The sequence below is a fragment of the Solea solea genome, chromosome 3 (assembly GCF_958295425.1).
Source record: "Solea solea chromosome 3, fSolSol10.1, whole genome shotgun sequence".
Taxonomy (NCBI): Eukaryota; Metazoa; Chordata; class Actinopteri; order Pleuronectiformes; family Soleidae; genus Solea; species Solea solea.
The window spans coordinates 7332719-7360230 of record NC_081136.1 but is presented as its reverse complement, the minus strand read 5'-3'; the positions used below and the strand labels follow the sequence as shown (position 1 = coordinate 7360230).

The following is a 27512-nucleotide window of genomic DNA, read 5'->3' as shown; positions in this document are numbered from 1 at the left end:
ACAAAGAACTCTCCAGGCTGAAGTCACCCCTCAGAGTCCAGCTTAGTCGGTCACTGACCTGCTGTAACAAATCATTTTATAGCTATAGTGTGTTTCACCTGAGCTAATGGTGAAAACAGACGGTAAAAGGAGATGATGGAGGTGTCTCAGGTTCAGGCGGAAGAGGGAGCTTTCCTCTTCGGAGCTGTAAAGGTGTGTGTGTGTGTGTGTGTGTGTGTGTATTCGATCTTGGGTTTCGGTCATGTAGGCTGTTCTCATAGTGTAGAAGACATTTAAATGACACTCTGGCCACCCTCACACACTATAATTTCACTTTTTTCCAAAAAAGCATGCTTGACATGCTTTGTCGACAGATTTGTTCATTACTTTGCTTTACTATTCTTACACACTACCTTTTAGAAGCACAGTGTAGCTCGTAGCTAGCTAGCCAGCTAGCTGCAAAATGTGCTTCTAGGCTGTATATGTTGAGCACAAATGCGTTTTTAAGGTTCAAGTTTGAACTTTCCCTACCCAAGTTCTAATGGATACCCAGATTATGGCTAAAAGGTGAGAGCCTTTAGATTTGGTAAAGTTTGGTAAACCACAGTGTTCTGCTAATATTTCGCACGCCAGGGTACAAAACAACCCATATTAGACATTAATTATGGCAATCGTATTAAATTGCCATAAGGTATTGTGTTGCAAATTTGACAGATGCAATCTTAATTATATGATCATCAGAATTAGGGGTGGGTAAAAATTTTGATTTGGTGACATATCGGCGTCCGTCCTCGTGCAACGTGATAATCGATACGCCAGGACAGATATTGATATTTTAATTAATAAATGAAGGCGCTCTAAAGCAAACAGTTCCTGCCCGTATCACTTGCCAGACATCACTACCTGATGTCTCCTCTTGGTGGCGCTGCTCAAATAAATGAGGGAAACTTGAGCCGAAGAAGAGGGAGTTTACAGTGGGATAATGGTGGAGAAAGCTACGTTAACAGACGCTCCACCCACGTTTAATTCATTGAATTTATGCACTTTGTTCTCTATGTTGTGAATCAAAAGAGAAATCCTGCACTTTTTACTTTTCATGGACGTTTTGTTTTCTTCAGTTAGACAGATATCGTGATGTATCGCTATATGAATGTCTTGCAATTGATTATCACAGAATCATTGTATTGTGATATTATTGGTATCATAGACCATGTATCGCCTATCGTATCGTGAGGTATCCTGTGATTCCCAACGCCAATCAGCGAGCCCATTCATTTGCAGGTGATATCAAGTTTACATAAACATGTTTCATTATTATGTCATATTTTGAAACTAAATGTGCAACTGTTGAAACTAAAACGGAGCCAGCAGAGGAAAAACAGAGGAACCAAAAGGCAAAGACAGGATTGGATCGTGTCTGGGCTCGCCAGTGTCAGGTCTACCATTGTTTGCAACCACCATCACGACCAGATGTGAGTTTGTTGGCAAACATACGGTTGTTGTTTTTTTCGCTTTCTTTCTTTTTCTGAAGCGGACTCAAAGCAAATATACTGATCATTATCTCAGTAGACTCTGGCGTAATATGCTGTAAACATAATGGCAGCCCTGACACAGAGGAAACTGGCAGCTGCACATGTGCAAACAAGTGGAAAAACTTCCACATGGACACTGGGGCCAGATTTATACTTGTGAACAGGGAAGAGCATTTGAGAAGGCTGATTACAGCCAGGTCGAGGAGTGGAAATGGGTACTGAAATTGGTACCTCTAATGTTAACAAATAATCACATTGGGAGTACAAAGCATCAATTTCATCTACTCCTCCAGCACCTGAAGAAGTAAGAGAGAGAGCGGCACAGCTGTTCAGGCTTCATACATCACAGAGAATCATTGACTGCTCTGCCTCTGACTGTGAGCTACAGCGGAGCTTTGGTCTGAAAGACTACAAATGGACCGCGACCCAAACCTAATTATAATTTCAAAACAGGCTATTTTGTCCTGGGTGTGTGATCAGCTGTTCTGGCTCCTCACAACAGCTGCTTGGCAGCACAGAGTCACAGAATGCAAAATGTTTCTTATTTTGTTAAAAACAGTCAAAGTTGATCCTGATGTTTCCAACGCTGAGTTAACAACAGGAAAAGGTGTGAAGGAACAGCCATTTACCTTTACATCTTCCTCTTAAAGTTAAAGTTGTGCCGTTACAAGGTGAGTAAATTAGCGGTTAAACAAGTTTGCATGTTGTAGATGTAACTACAAAGTACATCAAAAAACACACCTCTATACTACACTGTAAAAAACAGTGTAAGAAAATTGTAGTATGTGCCGCAAATGTATGACTATATTTTTACAGTCAATTGAAAAACAAAATCACTAATAAAATATAATTTACTTTTAAATAACGGGTATGTAGTGATATTTCATGTGACGCAATAATATACAATGGCATTCTTTGTCCTCGATGGTTCAGTATGAGTCAGCATCTTCCACCACTGATGTCTTTATGAGTGGCCGTTTGTCCACTTGCTCATACATTTGTAATGGCGCTCACCCAAATACACACACAATAAAATGTCCTTTGACGACTTACACACACTTTGATTTCTTAAAAAAAGTGAAGGATGATGGATGAAGGATCGGGGGGAGGGTGTGGATTTTATTGGGAATGGTGATAAACCACTTTTTTGTGTCCAATACCAATACCTCAAATTAGAGTATCTGCCGATACCGATATCTGTCCAATACAATCATTTTAGACCTTTCAAACCATTTTTTACCTTTATCAACTAATTTGTGCAATTTCAAGGACATAATTCTCCAACTGTGAAACCAATATTCTTCTCCCATGAAGCAGAAATAAACAGTCCACAACATGACTCAGCTAAAATGCTATTTGTATTTACATTTCTACAGTCTGTGCATAGTGAAGCAAGCAATACGTAGGATTTTTGGAGTGAATTGGTGCAATATCCGATATCTGATTTTAACCAGTATCGAATACCGCCAATACTGAGTATCGTATCGGCTCATCCCTAAGATATATATCAAACAAAAATACAGAGTCAGGGTTGTACGTCTATAATTTTGGGCCGATTTTTGATCTTTTGCAAATATAATGGTCTGCCCAATATGGTTTGGAATGATACAGCTGATTGGCTGGATAAATTATGAAGCTACGTAATAAGTGTCATCTACGTTTAAAGCGCAAACGTCATACCAGTGTGACACACATTGTCACTAAATTTCACAAGGAAAAAGAAGGCCTTTTTAAAAATCTACCTTTCCGTGATTTTTCGTCCAAGAAAGTAAACTTTTACCACCTTGTAAATAACAACAAACTATAAATTGAGTAAGCTCCGCCATAATGTGGCCAGACTACTTTGCTTGGTAACCTGGCAGAAGGATGCCAAAAACTGGGATGATGACTGCACTGTTTGGTGGAAACGGAGCTTAAACGGTTCATCTTCTCGTTTCCTCTAATTTGGTCTAATGAACTGAAACGCTGTATGCCTCCGGTCATTTGGATGCCTTCTTTCCTCTTTCACAAAAAAAGTCTGTTGTGGAACAGCTGTCTTTGCACATTTACGTTGAATCAGTGGTTGTTGTTGGCCCGACGGTTAGCAAATCAGAGTTTTGTACCTAAAGCTTGAGGCGTAGGTCAAAACGGATGCAAAACATTATGCCGCTCGCGTGTTTGCTTTGGTTTTCCGGCATCACATTTTCCATTTGCGGCACGCTTTCCGTTGTTGCATTTGAAGTTCCAGGATTAGTGGCACGTTCCTCCTGATGGAAACCTCCTGGGGCCTTTGCAGAGTATTTGTTCTTGCGACAAAACCACTTGTTTTCAAATCTTATCAGCTTTCTTTTTATAAATAACAGTGATTTTTCCCACTGACTATTCTTTGAATATTACAGGGAGGAGGCAGTGGTGTTTGCCATGCACGAGGAGTCACATCAGTGCAATATAAAAGCCATATGCTCTGCAATGTGGTAGGTGATCCCGGGGATGGAAGGGGAATGACTTCATCTCTTTCCACTGAATCCAGGAGGAAGACGAAGGGTGAAGGAGGTGGGACAGCGAGAGCCTGGAGAGCAGAGGATGTTTCATCATCCTGCTTCCAGCTCACTGTCTCATGGTATTTATAGTACAGACGTTTGGTGAAGTCATCTCTCTCTTTGTGTGTGTGTAAGTGTGTGGACTTTGATACTGCATTTGAAGCTCACACAGACACAGAACTCTCTCTCTCTCACACACACACACACACACGTGTACACCTCAGTCAGCCGCCATGCTGGCCAACTGCTCTGCTTGGCATGTAGGTAGGAAAGTGAGCCTACGCCACACACCATTGGCTGCTAAGTGGTCAGAGCGGGACTCCAAACAGCCAACCAGCATTCAGCCAAATCCCAGCTCTGTTTCCGGGCCTGGAAACCAGTCTCAAGACTTTGTACATGCAAGTGAATATTTTATACACCATTAATCAAGCTCAGCGTTAACTTTTTATCATATAAATCACATTCTAATAGCATTAAGATGTTAATCTCGCAACCAGTGGTGGCATTTCATGCCTCATTCTTTACTGTCTTGTGTAATAAGGTAGTGTTTCTATTCGTTAGACGTGATTAACATCATTACATTTCAGCCTTGGGCTGATTTCTTACATTTTAATTTCACTGGTATCAAAGAACAAAGGACATAATAGTAGAATATCATGAGGTGAATCAATGTGGCAACAAATGACGTGATGGTAGTCTTGAGACATAAACTTCACCTAACGTGCAGTGTGGAATAAAGCCACTGTGTGGCAGCAGAGGTCAATTGACACGGTGCAGCGCATATATCAATAACATCGATTGCCCTTGGTGTTAAATGTTAATAATGTAGCTGTTATGGTCAAAATGGCCGTGTATCGCAATATGTATCGTATGTTTGCCTCTGTATTGTGATACGTGTCATATTATGAGGTTTTTCCAAAGAATAACAGTAATATTTTGTTGAACATATTATATAATTTAACCTAATTTATTGCTACCCATAAAGTGGATAGTCACATCAAGACAGGGCTTTTCGTTTGTCGAGGATGGAAGGACGCACCATATTGGACTTTTTGCCGATTATATCAGGATTAATTGGGCGATAACCAATTCCAATACCGATATTGCATACACACGTCACAGCGGAGGTAGATATAAGTTTCCGTAGTTCCGAAAATAAATAAACATAATACTCTATGCAAGCATAGAATGACAATGAAACAGCACCTACTGTTTCATTGTCATTTTGGGGATTTTGGCGTGTTTGCTGAATACCAATACTACATTGTAAAGCCGATACTGCCGATAATATCGTGCATCCCTAGCCTCTCTGCTTCATCGTCAACCTTGGGACAAACTTTTCAGGTTTTGTTTAATTCCCTTTCGGGGCTAGGTGACCTGTCCTGTGAGTCAGTGCAGATACAATCTTCAACCTCCTCCATCCATCCAATTAGCATTTTTCTGTTTTTGCAAATGCGACTGAAACTCTTTTTCTTTTTTTTATCTCTTCCAAGAATCCCTGAAATTACAAACACCAGTGTGAAGCTGAAATCTAATCTCAAACACTTTTCCATCCAATGTAATATAAGTCATGTAAATAACTACACAGCTACCGCACCCTACGAACACATCAAAGAGGGAAGGGAGAGAGAACCCACATAAGAGCCGGGGACCATGTAAGGACAAACCAGAGGTCCACATGATTCACGTTAGGAAACCCAACCATGTTGAGCTATATGAAACTAACTCTGATCAACAGCTTAGACTCCACTGCTTCATCTTATTACCAAAAGTTCACTTAAGTCTCCCTTGATTCTACATTACAGAAGAAAAACAGCTAATATGGAGGAACTGAGAGCTAGAGCTATTCGAGTAACGCAAAACACGTCTTTCCTCTCACACGAGGCTCTGACATGCATTCCTCTGGTAGACGTTTTTCAGAAGTTTGGCTGATTGATGACAGACAACAGCAGTGTCCCAAAACACGCAACCTCCGAATGAGGTGCCTGTGCAAGAGGCCTGTCCAAAGACAACAACAAGCTGTCTGTCTGGTAAGAAAGTTTCTCTCCCTGCCTTGAAGTTAACATAATTAAACAATATGATTAAACTTAGCCGCTTTAAAACTGTTAAAAGGGATGTTAAAATCCTATATAAACATGGGACTGCAGGTGCTTTTACTTTGAAGTGCTGGTTTTCCAGCTGTGTTACTTTTGTTGTAGCTTTACTTTCTGTTCACCTGTCAGTTACTTATTTCCTGTATCGCTGTACAAACTGCAGCATTAAACGCTAAACGTTACGTAAACAGAGAGACATGCGGCGGTCGTTACTCGAACGCTCCCTGTCGCCAAGCAGTGCCAACTATGAACTATGAAAAATAAATTTTCAGTGTCACTCAGATAAAACCAAGACGTAGTAACAAATATATGTGCACGCCACGAAAACAGAATAAGTCATCCAAAGCCATTATGTGCATTACATTTGAATTTTCTCAGTGTCGTGTTAAAAGTCCAATTTTAGTCTGACTAAGACAATAGAGTCAAGTTAACATGTTAGTCTGACTATAATCTAACTATTCTTAGTCGGACTAACACACCTAGGTAATTCGATTCGAAGTCTGATTACTCCTGCATGTACACTCCCAGTCAAAATTCAGACACACCTTTCCATTTACTTGAATGAAGAAGTGTGTCCAAACTTTTGACTGGTAGTGTATACACTTAAACAGACTGGAGATGGACTTATGCTCTCCCTGGTCTTTGACCTGAAAGTAAAAGGACACGACTGCAGTACCGTTGCCGGAAAAGAACAAACAACACAATATGGTTGTATCGGCTTAAGTGCAAGCTGTAGAGAAGACCCACTCGCAGGTATGTTGCTCATTTGTCTGTGATGTAAAGGTCAACAGGAAACTCATTAAAAAGCACTAGATTAAAAAAAAATTCCCCAAAGTGTCAATCCACTCTAGACTTTGCCCATACCCTTTTAGTTTTATTTGCTTGTCTGTAATACCAAACCCCATACACATTTTTCTTCTTTCTTTTTAATCGGGAAAAGAAAAAACAAGAAAACAAAACAATACCACCCCATGTTTATGTTCAAATCATGTTCTGTCATTGTACTGCTTGTAGCAGGAAAAATCACTACGTAGAACTGTCATAAAGATACTGATTTTATTGCGGAGAAGATGTGAATTTTTAATGAAAAATAAAAAGCACTAGCTTATAGAGCGATACAGCCCCACCTGTGGAGGCGGAGTCAGATGCACACGGTCAGTAAACCGAATTTTTCCTCGCATGTATACAAATAAAATGAAGTAGTGACTGTAAATGTAGTCACTGAAGTTCCCAATTTGTTTTTAATTCATGTATGGTACGAGATTGGAATATTAACCAATGGAGATGAAGACACCTTAACCCCAGATGACGTCTAAAAAGACTTTGTCCACATGCACATTCCAGCTAAGAAAATGCGACCAATTTTCCATGACATGTAACTGTCTGACAATGAAAACGATGTGTTTAGTGGAAAGAAAACATCAGCCATTAAACGGACGCTGTAATTTGGGGTTAACTGCACACGTTTGTGGGGAACTGCACGGAGGATGACATTCACATCCCTGCTCCTTTAGGGCAGGTTTCGGAAGACAGCGGAGGGAATCCATATCCTGTCTGGCACGGTCAGATGACACTAAATAAAGCACATATAGCACTCTGGTTAGTCTGCTGCATCAATTACCAGATTACCAGGGGATGGAAGACATTTCAGATTAAAATAAACAAGCAATCTTGTCTCTCTCACACACAAATAAGTGCATTCTCAAATGCTGAAGTTTGGTGTATGTCAGAAACTGTGGTCTGTTTATTTTTTAGCCGTTTTCACACTAAAATGACCTGCTATAACTGGGATTAATTAACCTGAATGAACCTGATTAAAATATGCGATTGTGGGGATAGTGGGATTATTCTGCCGTGTGGAAAGAAAGCAACGGAAACAGAATACGTGGCAGACTAGGGCTGAACAATTTTATCGAAATCGCAATTATTGTCTTGACCTACACACTTCTTATCCTACAGACTGAAAGGGAACGTGTTTGTTTCTCACAGATCTGCACAAATATCACACAGTAATCATTTTTTAAATAGGGTTTTTTGAATGAAAATGAGAATAACGACCACTCCCTCTGGCATAGCGAATCGTATGGCAACCGCAACTCCTGTCTAAACAAATGACGTAGATATTTATTCAAAGTTGTTCAATGCTATTGCAGACTAAGAAGAGATGGCGGTAGAAGATGAGCGAGTGAATATTCTCACTGGTCAAAAGTCTGTATTAACCCACGTTTAAATGAGCATGAATGATGTGATGTTGTGCCACCACCTTCACCTCCACCTCCACCCACCAGGTGAGTCACTGTTGGTTATTTTGTCAAAAACAAACGTAATCCGGGGAAAAAATTGCAGTTAAAATATGTAGGAATGTGATTTTTTTTTGTGTCTCTTTCGCACATGGTCTCTCGTAGCGTCTTAATTTTGATGTTCGGTTTAATTGCTACTGTGCAAATGGTTTCAATAATACTTCCAAATGCACCAGGAAATCATTACAGAGTACGAATGTCAGTGAGTTCTACAAAGGCAGGGTCTTCTGCAGAAACAGCGGGGGAGCGCTGCGATAACAAGACGAGTGAAGTCTTCATTAGGCCACAGTCTGGCTGTGTGACTTCCATCTACGGTGACGCCATCCCATCGGCCAGCAGCTACGAGTACAAGCCGCAAAATTTGAAATGATTTCGTTATTTACCTCCTTGGCAAGACTCGGAGGTGAAGACACACCGCCAAGGGAAACACATATTTTCAAAGACCCAAATTATGCAGTAAATCCACGCGATCCAGGCGCAGATTTACGGCCTAATGAGAGGCAAAAGAAGAAGAGTATTAGAGAGAAGATGATGAGGTAATGAGAAAATGGTGATGAGTTTCACATGTCTGCTGAAGTAATACACGCAAAAGACAGAAGGAGAAGGGCACAGCGGGTAATAAAGACCATGCAGCAGCTTTTTGAGAAAAAAAAAAAAACAACCACACCACATAATCACAAGGATGCGACGCGGCACGGTAAACAACATGAGGGCTGGATCTGCAGCGGGGAGAGAGCAGAGCAACAGATGAGCTCACTGCTAACTCCATTTAAAACGCCAACTCCTTCTTTATCGTCATTAGTCAACAGGAATAACTAATTACATCCTGACTCGGCAGATTTTCCCTTTGATTCTGCGTGAAGCAACTTTGCAATTTCTGTGTCGCTCATCACTATAATAAACAACACAGAACTGTATTATATCTGGCAATACGATGCACATCCTGATACACAGGTGATGTCCGGTAGACTGCGATGTATTGGGATACTTTAAGACAAGTTGATGTACTGAGATGTATTCAAGAAAAACTTGCATAGAAAAGAAAGAATGCTACTTCCTTAGCTTGGAAAGTCCGGTTCTTTTGGGGAGGTGCGAATGCGCAACCAAACTCTCATGTGCACCAAAGAAGCGAACTCTGGTCCACCTTTAAACATAGGTCTCGGTTTTGCTTCAACTGAACTAAATGCAGGAAGTGGACTACAACACAGGGCATTGTGGGTACAACACAACCAAAACACACGGGCCCATGTTTTGCTCGGAAACAAAAGTTGCCCTGCATTAACCAAGAGATTAGCGAGTTTTCTTGTTCATTGTTTGTCTCGTCTTCTCCTTCAGTAATTATTGATGCAGCGCCGCCTCAGACGAGGAGGGGAACGCGTTATTAAAAAGGTTCGGGTTCACTAAAGTTCAGTGTGAAAGGAAAGCAGCTGAGTGTTACCGAGTCGCCAAATGTCTAGTGGACTATTAGGTGTGAAAATGACCTTAGTGAGAGGAGTGGAAGGAGTGAGAGAGAGCGAGGGCGTTGCCAACTAGTGGTTGGAGGCTTAAATACATCACCATGAGAAAACCACCGCCAAGAATATTTCCACATCGATTTAAATAATCAATACAGGATCAACCCATTAAAGAGTGCAATATTTGTTATTTTACAACACTAGTGGCAACATAACATTAGAGATTAATCATTTCTGAGATCTCAGAGACATTGAAGTCCACTTAAATCCACAGATTATTTTGATTTTACGCGTGTCACACACTGGACCTTTAAAAGGTTATTGCAAAGCAAATCGCAAAGTTGGAATAATTGCAATTGAATATTTTTTCCTCCAAAACTGTTAAAGCACAGTGCATGCATGCCTGCATGTGTGAGACCTTGTCCGTGCTCAGCTCTGGTTTCCACTTAGCCTCTCGTTAGAGTCATGGAGGCAGCGATATACTCAAGGATCCCACTTCATAAATGACCACACACACACACACACAGTAAACACACGGCAAATAAACAAACACGTTCGCCCACACACACACTTCACGACAAAGCGGGAATACCTCAGCTGCCCTTTACAGTTGTGATTTTCTCTGCACACATTTTTCCCCCCTTCACTTATATTTTCTTCAACTAATTTCTTTGAGGGCGTGTCTCGCTCATTATCAGGGTAAATATCGTGACCGAAAGCCCAGAATAGCCGACGGAGGGAGAGAGAGAGAGAGAGAGAGAGAGAGAGAGGAGGGAAAAAAGTGGGTTAGAAAAATAACAGAATGGAAACTTTGCATGAAATTGACTCTCAGCCTCGCCACTAGCACGCGGGCCTTGTATAAATAATGAGTGGATAGGACCTGCCAACGACACGCACATGCACACACACACGCACATACACATGTGCATACGCACATACATGCATACAAACACACACACACACACTTGGAAAGAAATGCGAGGCGCCGCGTATTAACATGAACTCAATTTGCCAGAAAGTCACACATGGCAAATGCGCAGTTCTGCAAGAGGCTGGAGGGAAAAGAAGAGAAATGAAAATGGACGACACATCCGATAAACAGTGTGTGTGTGTGTGTGTGTGTGTGTGATGTGAATGCATGTCTGGAAAAGCTCATCCGCACTGAAGCAAACACAACAGAGTTCTGCGGCGGTGACGTATTCCCGTAGGCCGGTACGGATGTTATCATCACTCTGCTCTCCTCCGAAACGGATCCATGTTCATGGTTTCCATTCACTGTGAGTTGAAATATCATAAACAACGGCTTTTTTTTTGCTCTGCAAGACAACCGTCACTGTCAAATTTCAAGGACTTTTTCCAGGACCAGTTCCCTCAAATTCAAGGACCGAATGTGCCGAAACAGCTCAAGACGGGAGGGCAACCTTATCCACTTTGCAGGACGCTCTGCATCTGGATAAGTGATTGTCCTTGGGATCTTGGTCACAAAATCCAAGCACTTTCAATGACCCATGTCTATTTAGGGCAATTTCAAGGACCCTTGGGAACACATGCCCTCAATGTTACCAACTAACCAACAGGTTGTTTTTTTTTTTGTCTAAACCTTGACAAAGTGAATTCACTGCTTCTTATTTACCCTCCAAAAAGCACCACAACTAATTAAAACCCCATCAAGTTCCATGTCAATACTGGAAGTGATTACATTTTCTTTCAGAAATGAGGCACCTCGTCTTGACGTCACTCACGAGAAGCTGCACTTTGTTTTGAAGCCCCCAAAGTCGCAATTTGGCCGTCGCAACAGAATAATGACACACTTTTGTTTTCAGATCTTTGAAGATCATTCTGTTCTTTTTACTCTCTCCTTCTTTCTCTTCTCTCTGTTTTTTGTCACATGTGTTTTTAATAGCGTAGGTAGCTGGAAGCTGTCGTGGCGCGCGGCACGTTCCCCGAATCTCCCGCTGCCCTCCGCACGTGCGCGCGTGACCCCACAACAAAGGCGGAGGTCACGAGACGACCTCTGACAATCACACACACACACACACACACACACACACAAGTTTCTCGTTTACACCTGTGGCCCACTGGGACCGATTCCACTTTCATCAGGTTCTGCTTCTTCTCCACAAAAATGTAGAGACACACATGTTCGTGCTTTGAGATTCAAAGGCGGATGAAGGCTTTAGGAAAGTAGTACTGCACTGCGGATCGACTACTGAATTAGTCGTCGACTATTCAAGTTTTTTTAATAATGAAAACAAGCTCTCTGATTTTTCAGCTTCTTAAATGCTCCATTTGACAAAGGGATCATTAAACATCATCATTTTGAGCCAAACAAATACTTGATTAATCGAGAAAATGATCGTCAGATTAATCAATTATGAAGTTGCAATGGCACAAATGTTAGCAGCAAAGCTAGTGAGTGGACATCTCACTCTTATACCTATTTTAAAAGGTATAAGGCAGTTTTTTAAGTGTGTTTCAATGTGACGTATCTGGCCCCTGTGCCAAAAACCAAATTTCAGCCAATTAATAAGAGGTTAATTCTATCAAATCTATATGATATCATAAGAGTATACGGAACCACTTCAACTCAAACTCAGAAGGCACTTTTCCAACTGAAACCGACGTTTTTGTCACTGTAAAACTGCCACACCAAAGTCCATAGAGAAAATAAGCAATCTCACGTCATGGCACACAGCAGTCGTTGATCCACTGCTGCCTCCGTTACTACGTAAAATCCTTCATTTGGATTCACCTAAATGACAAACTCACCATAACATAGCACAGGTAGACAAGTTACTTCAACACTCTTGTGAGCTAAAAAAAACCCACTTTTTTTTTCTTCATGGAGTCTGTTGCGTGAAAAACCCTCAGCCAGACGAACTGCTTCATTCATTTTTAGCTAAATGAAGTCTGTGTCCATGTGACACTGAGGCATTTCATTCCCATAATGAAGTGAGCTGGAATACTTTTTTTTTTTTTTTTTTTCCTGACCACAGCATGAATCTGCCTCATCACATTCCATCCAATCACAGACTGGGTTTGTCTCGTTCCACTCACGTTCTGGTGTGAAGGAATGCAAAGTCGGAAAGGTACGGGCCGAGACACTGCAGTGTGTGTGTGTGTGTAGCTCTGTCCCTCTGAACGTTATTAGGGTTTCTGTCTTTCTCTCTATGGGACATTCTTCTGTTGTCGTCCCCCTGCAGGCTTTTTAATAAACATCCTTTATCTGTCATCAGACTACAACAACAAGGCAGAGCCCGGCCGTTTATCCCTCATACAGGAAATGGAATCCTACTGGCAGTGGACTGAGCATTAGCATTCTTATCAATTAATTAATAACTAGCCTAAACATAAAAATGAAAACACGACACAGAGTAATTTTTTTTGCATATAAATATATGCAAATGATTGGACAATGGATTCAAATTCATGACTTTATTTGGAACTTTTTCACCTTTTTAAACAGCAACTGAGAGGGGTAATCGATATTTACAATATTTTTTATTATATTTTAATATTATATCGCTTTTGACACACCAAGTATAACTTTTTGAGGTGTGGCATAAAACTTATCAAATTGACGTATCAGTCCACTAGATGGTGCCAAGTGCTCACTCTCACTCGGGCTTTTGTGTCAAGTATATATCGTAATAATATCGTATCGTAGTAGCTCCAGCAATTCCCACCGCTAGCAACGGAAGTTTTTCTATACTGTTGTGTCAAATATAAAAATTAGCAATAAGGTAGATAAGGTAAAAAATTTGGCCAATGTTTGCAATTTTTTTAATAATCTGATTAATATTTATTGATAAGAATTTCTGTTCTCAGAAACTGTTTTGAAGTCACTAAACTTTATTTTTTAATCCAAAATGTAAAACTTTTTTTGTTTTTTGATGACATGGTTCACATATTTTTCACAGTTTGCAATTTTTTATCATCAGATTTTTATTTATCAATCGGCCAGTGATTACAAATGACACATTTTTGTTCTCAGAAACCTTATAAATGTTTTCAAGTCACTAGAACAAACACATTTTTTTGATGTAATTGTTTCATGTATTTTTCATATTATTTTTATTGTAAATATGGTATAATTGCACTGCACTGCAGACATAACATTAGTATTGTTCAATCAATGGAATTTTTTGTATTATTTGTTACCATTAAACAGCAATGGAAGAAAAACAACACAACAATTGGCATCAATTACCTAAAAATCAGCATTGGTCACAGAAAAATCCAGACTGGTTGACCTCTAAAATGATTAGCGATCCCTAGTCAGACTTGATTATTCTGCTTTTTTTCCACCTTGTCATTTACTGTAAATCATAAATCATATTAAGACTAATAACGAGTCGTTATTCTCACGTGACGTCTTTACTGCGGCGAAGAAGCCGGTGGGTAAAACCTGTCAGAGATGACGACGATCTCAGGACGACTGAAAACGGTTAAAACGTCAGGCAAATTAATCGAGCGAGAGACTTTAAACTCGGTGAACTGTCGAGAGATTGAAGATTTTGTGAAGGAGCCAAACTGTCACTGTTATGAGAGCATGAGAGAATTGAATCCATTTACTCTAATGACGCATTAAGCAACCAGACATGAGGTAAATGTTTTCATGTGATGAGATTATACACACAAAGTCGAAGCCAGCGCCTGATTGAATAAACAGTCACACTAGGGCTGAACGATTCTGAATAAATATCTTATTTTGACAGTTACTGTGTAGACATCAGGTGCTGTTGAAGAAGACCTGGAACTATCGAATGAAACAATAAGTCCGTGAGAAATTGTTTACAGTCGTTGTAAATCAAGTGAGAAGCTAATTTTCCCAGTTAGAGGAGCTGCTCCCAGGTGGCTTTTCAGTATATTTTTACTTCCACATTAGCATCTCCCGGTAAACTGGGAGAGGTCCAGTCTATTTACATGTCATCAATGTCTTTGATTACAGTTTCAAAGCTCAAATACTGCTTACAACTCCTAAAACAGCTTCTGTCCAGGTTTCTCTCTGTAGTAAAATTGGGGCTACAGCCTTTAAATGGTGTGACGTGAGGGGAAACAGGTGTTGTTTTGGGTGCTGTGAGGCATTCAGGGACCTTATGGCGAGGCTGTTAACAAGTCCGGGCCAGTTTTTCTGACCTACATTAATACATTAACACACAGCAGGATCGCATGGGGAGGGAGGACACACAGACGGACGGACGGACGGACACAGGAGGTGACATGAGGTCTACGTGATGTCTGTCACTCCTTCTAAATCTAATTGTTCACTCTTTGTTTCACAACACCTGCTTTCTTTTTGTATTCCATTCGAGCCGGGCAGACAAATTATGACGGTGAAGAATCATGTTTTTCTTGTGTGTGCAGAGGAGCAGCTGTGCGTGATGCACAGCAGCAAAAATGTGATGACACGACGTAAATCTAACACCTTCACGGGGCAGCAGATCAGCAGCGAGCGCATTGTTCACTTTGTTCTCCGTGTGGACACACGTGCACACACCGTTACAGTCCACTGACGGAAGATTAAGAGTAGGTTTTTGTTTGAGGACAGTTTTGTGACGCTGGATTAATCGAGTGAACGCCTCCTTTCATGAACTTGCACGGACTGAGGGTCTCGCATCAATTCATTGACGAGTCGCTTGACAGGCTTCAAATCTAACAGACGACTGGGTGAGGACACCAGTGTGTGCAGCGTCGGAATCAAAGAAATATCGGTAGAAATGCAACGGATATATCGCTAAAAGACAAGCATTTGCCTTTTCTGCAACAAAACAAACAACAAGAAGAAAAAAAATCAAGAAATTCAAAAAACTAGGCACATATTGGCTGCCGTCTAGTGGACAAACTATGTAATAGCAACAGCGACGGCCAGCTACATTTAAACAAACTACTTGAATTATTAGCCAACGTGTGATAAAATTGTTATCAAACACTTCATGTTAACACGTTTTCTTTTAAGTAGATAAATCGTCATCATGACCAAATCGGTTCGTGGACAAAACAAGACATTTGCGAAACATACTTTCATGATTAATCGTGAAAACAGTCGACATTCGAGTATTCGATTATAAAGAAAATCTTTTTATTTCGCTGGAATCATAACCTAGAACTGATATTAAAAAATAAAGACACATAAACCTGTCCCGAATACCACGTGGATATTTAAGTGAGGTAGGCGGATTGATGCCAGAAATTGATGTTGGGAAAATATAAAATCATATTTATAAGTGCATTAATAAGTCCAAAGAAGCTAAATAGGAAAGATACATAACAGAGAACAGGCCAGTTTAGGATGTTTCTCTGATATTCTTTCCATAATTACGTCTGACATTGTCTCCTACACTAAATCAGAATTTTATCGCGCCAGAAATGAGTCCAATTCATACACAGATGAATGTGATTTGATGTTATTATAATAATACGACTGGTAGAGATGTGATGACATTTATCATCATCATCCTCTGAGTCTCCTCTTTGATGGGACACAAGAAAACGAGCCACAGTCTCCACACGGACGACGTAAACTGCGGTTCTAAGATGGTGGAGGTCTCGGTTTCGGGGCCTTCTGATACGATGCTGCCTCCTCTAAACAGAAGGACTTTGCCTCAGCGTAGCATCTGTGAGCCATTTCGCAAAAGTGCAGCGTGTGTTTAACAAGATCAGAGTTCCTCGTTCAGACCAACACACCACCCTTTACTTACTGCTCCCTGAAGGTAAGTAAGGTTGAAGCACCACCCGTTGCTCTTTAACTGCATCTACTTTGGACCAAGGCCAAACCACAGCACACACACATACCTACACACACCCTTTCACACAACGTCTCTGCTTAAGTTTCTCCTTGGATGTGGTGGAGGTGCTAACGACCCATCCTCTATCTTCATGTTCTCATCCCTCACATGCAAGAACCATGTGGGAGGTGATCAGGTTTATCGCGCGTGTGTGAAGAATACCAGATTTTGTCTTTTCTCGTCTCTTATCAGCTCACCTTTATCTGCTTTGGAGCAAAGAGCAGGAGATGTGCACAGAGACCAAACACAGAAAGGGGAAATCCAATTTGTGCCACAACTAACGATAATTTGAAAAATCATATGGAGCAAAAAAAAATGGAAAATATTCACATTTAAACATTACTGAAAAATGCTCAGACTGATTCATCAATTATCAAAATAGTCAACGATTAATATTGTATTTGATAGGAATGGGACGATGCCACTTTTTTGTCTCCGGTACCAATACCGAAATCACGAACACGAGTTTCTACCGATACTGATATTATCCCGATTCATTATTCATTTTAGACCATTTATGAACGTATGATGACACATTTGTGCCGAGTCATTTCAGAGACACAATTCTCCAACTCCCCAAAAAGAAGAAATAAACAAACCCAACCATGACTCAGCTAAAAATGCTTTTGCTGATTTGTATCTACATTTTTTTTTTTTTGTAGGATTTTTGGATTGTATTGGATTTTTTATTTTTATCTGTCTGATTTCCGATGATTTTGACCAGTATCGGATCAATACCGATACCGATTCCCATCCCTAGTATTCGATTAATAATCTCGTTCTTGCACACTCTACTGTGTCATGCAAATTAAAAAGGAAAATGTACTGTCAAAAAAGAAGCAGGTCATAATAAACATTCATTAAATTAAACCGATCATTACTTCAGTAATAGGTTAATCAATTTGTGTACAAATCAAAACTCAAATGATATTCAGTACTCATAAATAAACATTTCTGTAATCAGTGTAAAAAATAAACATGAATATACAGCAGATGAGACAACGTGAGCCGAAGAGGTGACCCCTGACCTGACCTGAGGATGGACTGCGCTCATGCAGCTCCTCAAACCACCTCCAAATGTGGTTTCTGTGATCAGATCCATCACAGGCGTGATCAGACCACTCCGGGTGGATGTTAATACCAAGATTGAGTGGGGTCTTAGGGGCTTTACAGCAGACAGATTGTATCTGTCAGCTCCCTCTGGTGGTAAAAATATGTCATAGCATATACATTAACCCAAAATTTAAAAAAAAATCTACCTCATCTTTTAACAATGAAACTGGAAAATAATTACATACAACAAACCTAAGACCTCCAGAGACTTAGTGGACATTTGATGGATGGATGGAGAGTAGCTGTGAAAGACGGAGAGGAAGATTGAGACAAAGCCTCTCCTGTGTGCGAAGACCTCGCTACACACACACACACACACACACACATCAACAAGCAGCTCCTTGCCTCTCAGACAGACAGTGACTCACAGCAGCGAGGCTTCATCTGTTAAATACCTTGACATCTCCTCCCTAACACACACACAAAGTAAGAAAGAAAAAAAAAAACTCCCCTCTCCTTTATTTCTCACTAATGCTTTTCCTTCACCTGCCCTGCAGCAGTCTGGATGGTATATAGCGTCTTAATGGAGATGAACACACATGCACACACACATCTGTTCTACTCGAGCCAGTGTTGACTCAAGACATTCCTCAACACGTGTTTAACTTCACACACTGAAAGCTTTAAAACCTTAATTTGAAACATACTCCAAACAAGAATATGTGGATTGAATACATAATAAAAATATATATGGAAAATACACACACACGGACAGGTGTGGTCGTTTGGACTGGGCTCAGAGATGTTTGATAAACATTAATATGTAATTATATGAAACAGCAAAGTGGAAAATTAATTTTAATGGAGAAATGTTACATATCATATTTTTAGAAATATGTTTAAAGTGAAAAACAAAGAATTGCAACATTATTATAAATTATGAGGTCCTGGAATGACTGAGAAAAATACAGGTTCCCTCTTGTGGCAATTCACTATTGATAATCCTGATAATGGAAACTCACCATGTTTAACTTCTAGTTCATGCTTTTCATCATTATATAATATAAAATCACATGTTGCTGCACGTTAAAAGTCAGATTTTTGTCAGACCAAGACAACAATTTGGTTTTCTTAATGTCATGTAAACACGTTAGTCCGACTAAAATCGAGCTAGTCTTAGTCAGACTAACATACCTGGATAATGCGATTGATAGTCTGATTACTCCTGCATGTATACATTTAGTTTTACTGGAGTGGGACTTTGCATGCACCAACATTTCCGGTAAGTTGCCGATTTGACGATTTATGTACATTAGGTACAAAACATACAGAACCACAGCACGATCTATCTCACTGTTCGCTGGAAATTGATTCAATACGCACTAGCTTATAGAGCGATACAGCGCCACCTACAGAGGCGGAGTCAGACGTACACAGCCAATAAATTTATTTTCTCCTCCACATGTATACTTAGACTGCGCAAGTTGTCCAATTGCCTGCCTTAGTCAGACTACGGCCTTAGCTTGATTAAACTGTGCATGTAAACGTACGGACTGTCAGAGAAAATGATCCATTAAAGAAATAGCGCCCTCTTCTGTTTCTTTAGCTCCACTGTGGGTCGTCTGCATTTACAGAAACATATGAGATACAAACAAACCACACAAAACAACCTATTCAAGAGTCAGTGATATCTGCCGAAAACCAAAGTCTTGGTCTTTAAACTTGCAACACATAACAGAGGTGAGGACTGACGCGGTGTCTCCACACGGTGACTTTCTTCAGCCTCCTGCACAGTCAATGTCAGGACATTTGATCTCTGTGCAAGAACACACACGGGGACTCAGCACCACTTTATAACTCTGTAATACAATTCCTCCTCGCCCTCTAATCACTTATGGTTATCTGTCCTGCTGAAGCAGTGGAGGATCAGAGCGAGGGGCGAGTGCCAACAAACACACATACACAAAATCAGTCCAACGCATGATTGGATTACAGAGACTCACTTTGTCTTGGTCTTTTTTACAGGCTTTTCATTCTCTCACCTCAGGCTTTCAAGTTCTCGTCCTGTCATGTTTTCATTGACTGAGGAGGTGAACACAGGCTGCAGGAGGAAAGTGTGCGTAGGTGTGAACTCAGGGGCCTGTACTAGGAGAGGTCGGAATGATCAACACAGTGAAATATTGCGATATTTTGCGAGGCGATATTACAAACATTAAACATTTTGAGGAATAGCATAGCATTAAAAAAAAGAATCTATTGACATTTCAGTCCACTAGATGCTAGGTGCTCATGAGAGCTGTTTACGCAAGATAACGCAAATGCAGTTATAGCGCCACGTCCAGGCCTGGCATACATACTTCTGTTGACAGAAAACTTCTTCAGAACGAAAAAGAAAAATATTGTGTTGGCAAACTTTTGTTTCCGCGAGGAGAAGGCTTTAGGCTGTGAGTGCATACATGGGTAACTGGATGGTAGCACCTCATGATATTGGGAAAACATGCAAAATGTGGTAATGTTGTTTATTATCGCAACGACAGTAGGACTTGTTGTCATATTGGAAGAATTGGATGCTAGTGTCTGCACTGGGTTTGCTGCTAAAACAGAACCAGATAGTAGCTTAAAAAAACGTGTCACGTAAACACACCAATCCATATCATACAATCAAGAGGAGTGGTGTATGCGGTTTTTCCTAGCACGACTTGGGTTATCGTGAGTCTCTAAACGTGTGAACGTGACAGATTCTCTTCTCATTTCTCGGCCCACCAAGAAGTTTGGGTATGATGGTGTTGCAGTATATATAAATATACACATACCTTTCCTGTAAGTTCTTGTACAAAAAAATCTAGTAGAGAACGGCACAATAATTTGCAGTTAAAGCAGTTTTTTTTTTTGCCCACCAAGAAACGTGCACATGCATGAACGTGCATGTTTGTGTTAATTAAAACTAAAAGCATCTCAGAAACTTAGAGTGTTTTGCAGACGTGACGAGTGAAGGTGAAGACGAGTTATAAGCACACACACACACACACACACCATAAACTTCCCGATCCCTCGCTGAGAGCCTTGACTCAGAAAAAGCGTTGAAGCTTAAGTGTCACTGAGATGCTCCGATAACAGAAGGTTTACGGCCTCTGCTGACAACCTGTTGTTACAGTTAAACCACAAAATTCCCCTGAAGTTCCTCAGTCACGTGTGTCCAAATTCAGCAAAAACATCCCCAGTCCAAACAGCACAGTCCTGAGAAACCAGTCCACAGGTATCCTTAACTTTATGATTCCATCTTTGGTGATAAACCAAATGTTATGGTTATGGTTTCGCACTCACACTCCCATAGGCTAGATGTCAATCACACAAAACCCTATACTGCTGGATTAACAGGTGTTTCCATTATTTTGTTCACACTATCTTTTTCAATGAAGATATAGTGTTACATGATCGCTTCTATAAAGCCTGTCCAACCAGTGAACAAAGAAGAATGGTACATTCCTGTGCCATTGTATCACTAAGACTGCGCTCCTCTTGGCTTCCACATGTTTGTGATTACACTTGAATATTTAAAAAAAACTATGGAAATAGATTTGTGTCAATATTTTCCCAAAGCGTGCAACACAGTTTTCCCCAACATCCGACAAGGTCCTTATAATGATTGAAATAATTGTAAGTATCTAACGTTCGTCAGATTATCTTTGAGTTCCAGACGGACAGCGACTCCAAGACCGTGTCTACTTCAGGTCCATTGAGCTCGCGTTCCAAAACTCAGTAGCCAATCAGCAGTATTTTTAAACCAATTGTTGCTTGTTTGATACCAATCTAATTCCATAAAACCCAGATCAAGTTTTCATTACTTAATATCTTCCATTGGTGTTTAACTCCTGAAGTTCAGTAGTCAGACCCTCACATTAGCTCATGAATGCACCGCCAAGTACACAAATCACTCCACCACGTGTACACTATTAAAACTCCAGAACTACAGGACTTTACCACAAACCAGAGTGGAGAAATGTTCCATCGTGGTGCAAAAGTTATGTTTAGCTACTGCATCTTCTGAGCCAGAGGCTCTCAAAGACTTCTAGAGGTATGCAACACCTTACAAGTGGAGGTGAAAACCCAATTTAAAATCATTAAGCAATCCAATCCAACACAGTTGCCCAAAGTGCTGTACAATAACATCAAACACAACATCTCACATTCACATGGCTATAAAAAAAACGAGGGGAAACAACAGTTCTGCACAACACCAACAGCTCAAACTGTGTCAAAGGCCAAAGGAGAAGAAGTGCGTCTTAAGACGAGCTTTAAAAACAGAAGGTGAAGGAGCATGTCTGATATTAAAAGGCAACTCATTCCAGAGTTTGGGAGCCAAGGATAAGGACGTAAGACCAGTCCCCTCTGGGCTTCAGCCAAGTTCTGGGTACATTCAGAAGCAGCTGATCAGCAGATCTGAGAGCCCGCGATGGAGCAGAGCACTGAAGCAAGTATGTTTCAGTCCTGCCCTTCACTGACTGGATTTTGGGCCATAATATCCAACTGGTTCCCTCCCTATGGAAACTGGTCTGGCCATCTTTGCTAGCTCATCCCTACGGATATGCAACAATCTCTGATGCTAGGAATGGTTGTGGCCAAAAGACTGATTCTGAAGGATTGGAAATTATCTTCTCTCCCCTTTCCTTAGACACGACAGTGCTCATACAGATGGAAAGACTCCGATTTTTTAGGGCATTTTCATCTGTTTGGGAGCCATTTCTTTCTTTCTTGGACAGGGCCAGTCACTTCCCCTGCCTGACTGCCTGCCATAGAGTGTGACTTAATGCACAACACCCACACACAAAGGTCTAGCAGCGAGATATGTTGAGGATTATTTTGTGTGTCTTTTCAAGCCTTCCAAAATAACCCAGGAAGAGTGAGAGGTGAAGAAAGGCGAACTTGTACTGACAGAGTGTGAACTGTCCAAACAAATTAGCTCCTGAGCCGCAGATGTGCCGGGCCGTGTTCCGACTTGACGTTCAGCACCTGAGCTTCTCGACATTGCAGTCATGCATCTCCTCGTCTGCGTCTCCTCACAAGCACCGACAGGCTGGAAATCCCTGAGCTCTGAGGCACAAAGTCGGAAATGTGCTCTCCTGCGTGACCAACACGGCGCTACGTGACCTCATTCATCCATTCACTGATGAAAGTGCTGAAATAATGCTTTTGTGCAAAGTTAGTCAGGAAAATGATGCTGTTATGAAATGGAGACTATGAAATGGATGAAAATAATCGGTAGTTGCAGCCCTAGTCACGTTGATATCGCAACTCGGAAGTCGGCGCTGGGAGTGACGTCACCTCTGAGTTGACCATGTTCCAATCCAATCCCATTTTATTTATAAAGCAGGTTGGTGCAGTGGTTAGCACTCTTGCCTTTGCAGCAAGAAGACCTGGGTTCGCGACCCTGTCGGAACAAGGGCCTCTCTGTGACCCTCATGTGGAGGATAAAGTGGTAGAAGATGGATGGATGGATGGATTTTTAAACCACAGCATGGAACAAAGGGAAGTACATACACTACAAATTAACAATAAGAGGGCTAAAAGCCAATACATGAAGCATTTTAAAAAAAAGAAAAAAAGAAAAGAACACACATAAGAAACAACTCACTCTGGGTTTTTAAACAAGATTGAAAAGCAAGAAGTGTGGGGGCCTGTCTGATGTGGTGATGTGTTGAACTCATCCCACAATTTAACAGCCGAGACAGAGAAAGCTCTGCCCCCCTTGATTTTGAGAGGAGCTGATCCACAGATCTTAGTGACCTTGAGGGAAACTATGGCTGGAGCAGATCACAAAGATAGGGAAGAGCAAGATTGCGAAGGCATTCAAAGGCAAATATAAGAAAATTCCAGATAGAAGTTGAGAAAAAACCACAGACACAAACATATCTCAGGCTAGCCTTTGTTAACAATCTTGCAATCCTAACTCAGGGTTTGTGAGGGTCTTCCAAGCAATTTCAGAATTCCAACTCCAAATGGAACGTCCCATTACAGTTACAGCACAGCCAGTTTTCCTCCTATACAGTATGCTCCTTCTATATAAAAGGCCGTATGGGCCACTTATTCAATGGTCAGAAAACACAGACCGACATACCTTAACTCATACATATCTGACACATAAACGCAAGAGACTGTAGACAAAATGATTCATCTTCTTCATAATCACTAATGATGAGAACAGAGTTTTCACCTGCAGGCAAACATCTGCACCGGGGCAGCGAGGAGGAGGAGGGGGAGAGGATATTGACTCTAGGGCAGACAGCAGACTGGTGATGTTGGCCCACAGCAAAGCACAGTGGGAGACAAGTGGTGGTGGTGGTGGTGGTGGTGGTGGTGGTGGGGGGGGAACGGAACAGAAGGGAGAATAAAAGGGAAACACTTCAGAAATGGTGAGGATGGAGAAGAGGAGACAGGACCAGAGAAAGTCAGACAAGACATTTTCCCAGAAATCCACGAGTCCATTTGCAACAGATTCAGTGACTTTTGGAAAACTAGGACCTGGATGAATGATAATCTATGCCGTACACTGTATGTTGCAATATAGAAAATTCTTACACACACGTACTTAAAAACAGATGCGGAACTGAAGAGTGAAAGGGAGAACATATGTCACACTGTTGCCATGGCGCCCACACACACGCGCAAACACAAACTACACATGAATCACTCTGACAAATTTATACCAGAATTACAGTGTCAAAAATTTCAGTGGGCTCATGCACAACTGAAAATAATATGTACGTTGTTTTTTGGGTTTTATTTTTGGGTGTTGGGACATTTATTCAACTGAAGCAATTAAGTTTGAATAAACAAAATACATGTAGGTTGGATTTGTGGTGAAACTATGTTCTGTTTTACTGCATCCAGTGGTTAAATGATGCAAACCGAAGGACAACACGGAGAGGAAGTGACACTGAAAGCTTCAGGTTACATTATTGATAAGTTATCAATAATTTAAAGACACAAATTAGCATGTTTTCTCCCCAATTTCTGCATAGCATACACTCATCTGAAACAGTGCTCACTTTTAATTAACTTTTCTTAAAAGTACAGAGCAATTTGCAGGGATGATTTTTGCATATTCTTTATCATTTCTTATTTATATAAGTTTAAATACTTGGGTCCTCGTACACTAAAAATTTATTTGACAAAGTTTAGATTTGATTACCTATTTAATGTATTTAATATTTAGTTTACTAAACTATTTTTATTTAAATATGCACACAATTCAGAATGCAGACAGAGACATTCAGTGAATGTTTATTAAGTTAAGCAATCCTGTGTTTCATTTACTTGTTTTTATTTATCAGATGGAGGGGAAAAAGAAAACCAGACAATCATATGCATGTCCAAAAAAAAATCTTCGCATATCAACCGCCCCGATTTCTTTCTCCATATGTTCTCCAGACGGCACAGCCATCTCGTCTTTGCTCTTATAAAAACCAAATACTGTAAAAGCCACATTATTCAGACTCCGTCCTCTAATAAAGCTGGAGAGAGAAAAAAAAACCCTCCTGTGGTTAAAACCACACACTGCTTGTCGTAGTGTGTGGTTTTTCCTGCTACACTCGCACAAGTGTAGAGTGCATGTCTGTCAGTCTGTCCCTCGGTCTTTCAAATCAATCCTGGATTACCACACACACACACACACAGATGTCCCGTGGTGGTGATGTCACCAGCATTATTGACAGGCTCTGGATAATGGAGCCAGCTGCTCACGAAGCTCAAGGCTCGTGTCATGTCGTCAAAGTGTACGAACTGATTTGAATACAAAGACCCATGTGCATTTCATTTCATTGTGTCACGAGAGACGTACAAAAGTGTGTCCTTTTATACATATTCGGCTGATCCTGCATTCAGAGAGAACACGGTACAGCTGCTGTAAACACAGAGACAAAATAGTTCATTTTTGGGTCAATATTAGATCTTTCTAAGCAAATTTAAAAATGCCCATGATCGTTTCAGGAGTGCACCGCCGTGTTAAAAGTAGATAAAAATCATTCATACTGGCATAAATCACATGTAAATACAAGCTTAATGCTTTATAATTACAAGTCATTTCCAGTTTTTTTCATCCAATTAACTGATCCTGCCTAATTTTTCCTAATCCCATGCTCTGCCCGTCCGCTTTCTCTATTGAATTTGATAAATTGGCTTTGTTCCACATCAATGAGATGCAGGAACGCCCTCCCTCATCCACAGTCTGCTGCATTACATTAGGGCTTGAGGTGGCGGGGGGCTCAAATCAGCTGATGCCATGAGGCGCTGCATTAAAACTAAATTTCTTGAACAAAAAAGTATTCAACTATTGGAAATGAGAGACAGTGAGAATGATGCTCAGGGTGACGAAATTTTCCCAGCTTTTTTTTTTCCCAGTGTGCATCTTTGAGTGGTGAAGCACTCTCTCATTACATGAATCATCTGTCCATTAAAACGCCTCATCCTCTCTATAAAAGAACCTTGGGAGCTGTGTTCTGGAGGTCACAGCACGGGGAGCTGACAGGAATCCATGCACCCAGCTGGCCTCCCCCTCTCCTCCTCTCCCTCTCCTCCTCCTCCTCCTCCTGCAGGGCTGAGGATGCTGGCTGGCCCAGGGCATCCAATAGTCTCAGTCTGCCAATTAATCACACTCCTCCTCCTCCTCCTCTTCCCCTATCCCTCTACCACATGGTCCTTTGTACCCCTCTGCAGTCTAACACTCGTGTGTTTTGCACTGATTTAGCAAAAATGGGGGAAATATCTGACTGATTTTTCCTCCAAACATTGAAATTGTACTTTTATTTGCTAGACTATTGTTATTCAAGATTTTAATAATGTAAATAAAGCTTTCCCACATGAGATTATGTGAAGAATATTAAGCACACTACAGTATATGCAAGGACAAGAACATCATACTGCAATGACCTACATTTTCTGAGTATGTCAAGAATGTGAAAGACATTAATAAATAAACTGGAGCCTTTGTGATTCACTAAAATTGATCAAAACTCTAATTCAAAAACAAAGATATTGCTTAGCCTTGGCAAGTAAAAATATAATCATTGTCTGTAACAAAAACTATGTAATATAATCTTCAATATACCAAAGGTTCAATACACATTGATATAATAGTTAACACTTGCATAAACACTTTTGCAATTAAATGTTTTGACTCAGATTCGCTAAATGGTTCTGTGTTTGTTGTATTCCGTTTAAAAATGATTTTAAAACCGCGGTTAATTGTTTTCTTTGACTTACACTTCGAACAAAACGTAATCTTTCATTATGCTCAAATTTTATAGCGACGATAACAACAGAATTTAACCACTTTTTTATAGCAATAACATCTTGTAGCCATGTTGCCCAGTGAGAAACCAGTCAGGTGCTATTTAGATATCACAGTATCACCTTGAAATACGTAGAAAATAATAATGGCTAATATTTATACACTAAATAATATCACACAGTACATTTATGTCAGCACTATAAAGGAAAAGACGCCATTTTAGTTTGTTGTTTATGTTTTGTTTTCCTTCTTTTTTTAATTAAACCTCCCTCTCCATCCTCCGCGTGACTCCCGGAAGCGCCGGAGACAACAGACAACAGAGTTCACGCTGAACCGAGCAGCGACGACCAGACACCGACCCGTGAATGAAAGTTGACCCGTGTGTTTGGGGGTGAAAGTGTTGTTGTGACGCGGCGGACACACAGCAGCAGACTCTTACCTTTGTCGCTGCTCTCCTGCTCCATGTTCTACATTGATGATATTCCCCCCTCACTCTGACCGACCGCCG

The 27512-nt window shown here is 40.7% G+C and overlaps 1 protein-coding gene across 1 annotated transcript in view; it reads right to left on the bottom strand.

The window, feature by feature from the left end:
• Positions 1-27512, bottom strand: part of afap1 (actin filament associated protein 1) — a 92323-nt gene extending 64811 nt beyond the window's left edge. Inside the window, exon 1 of the mRNA XM_058625124.1 lies at positions 27444-27512. Coding sequence (XP_058481107.1) covers positions 27444-27468 — 25 coding nt within the window. The 5' untranslated portion in view covers positions 27469-27512. The remainder of the gene's footprint in view (positions 1-27443) is intronic.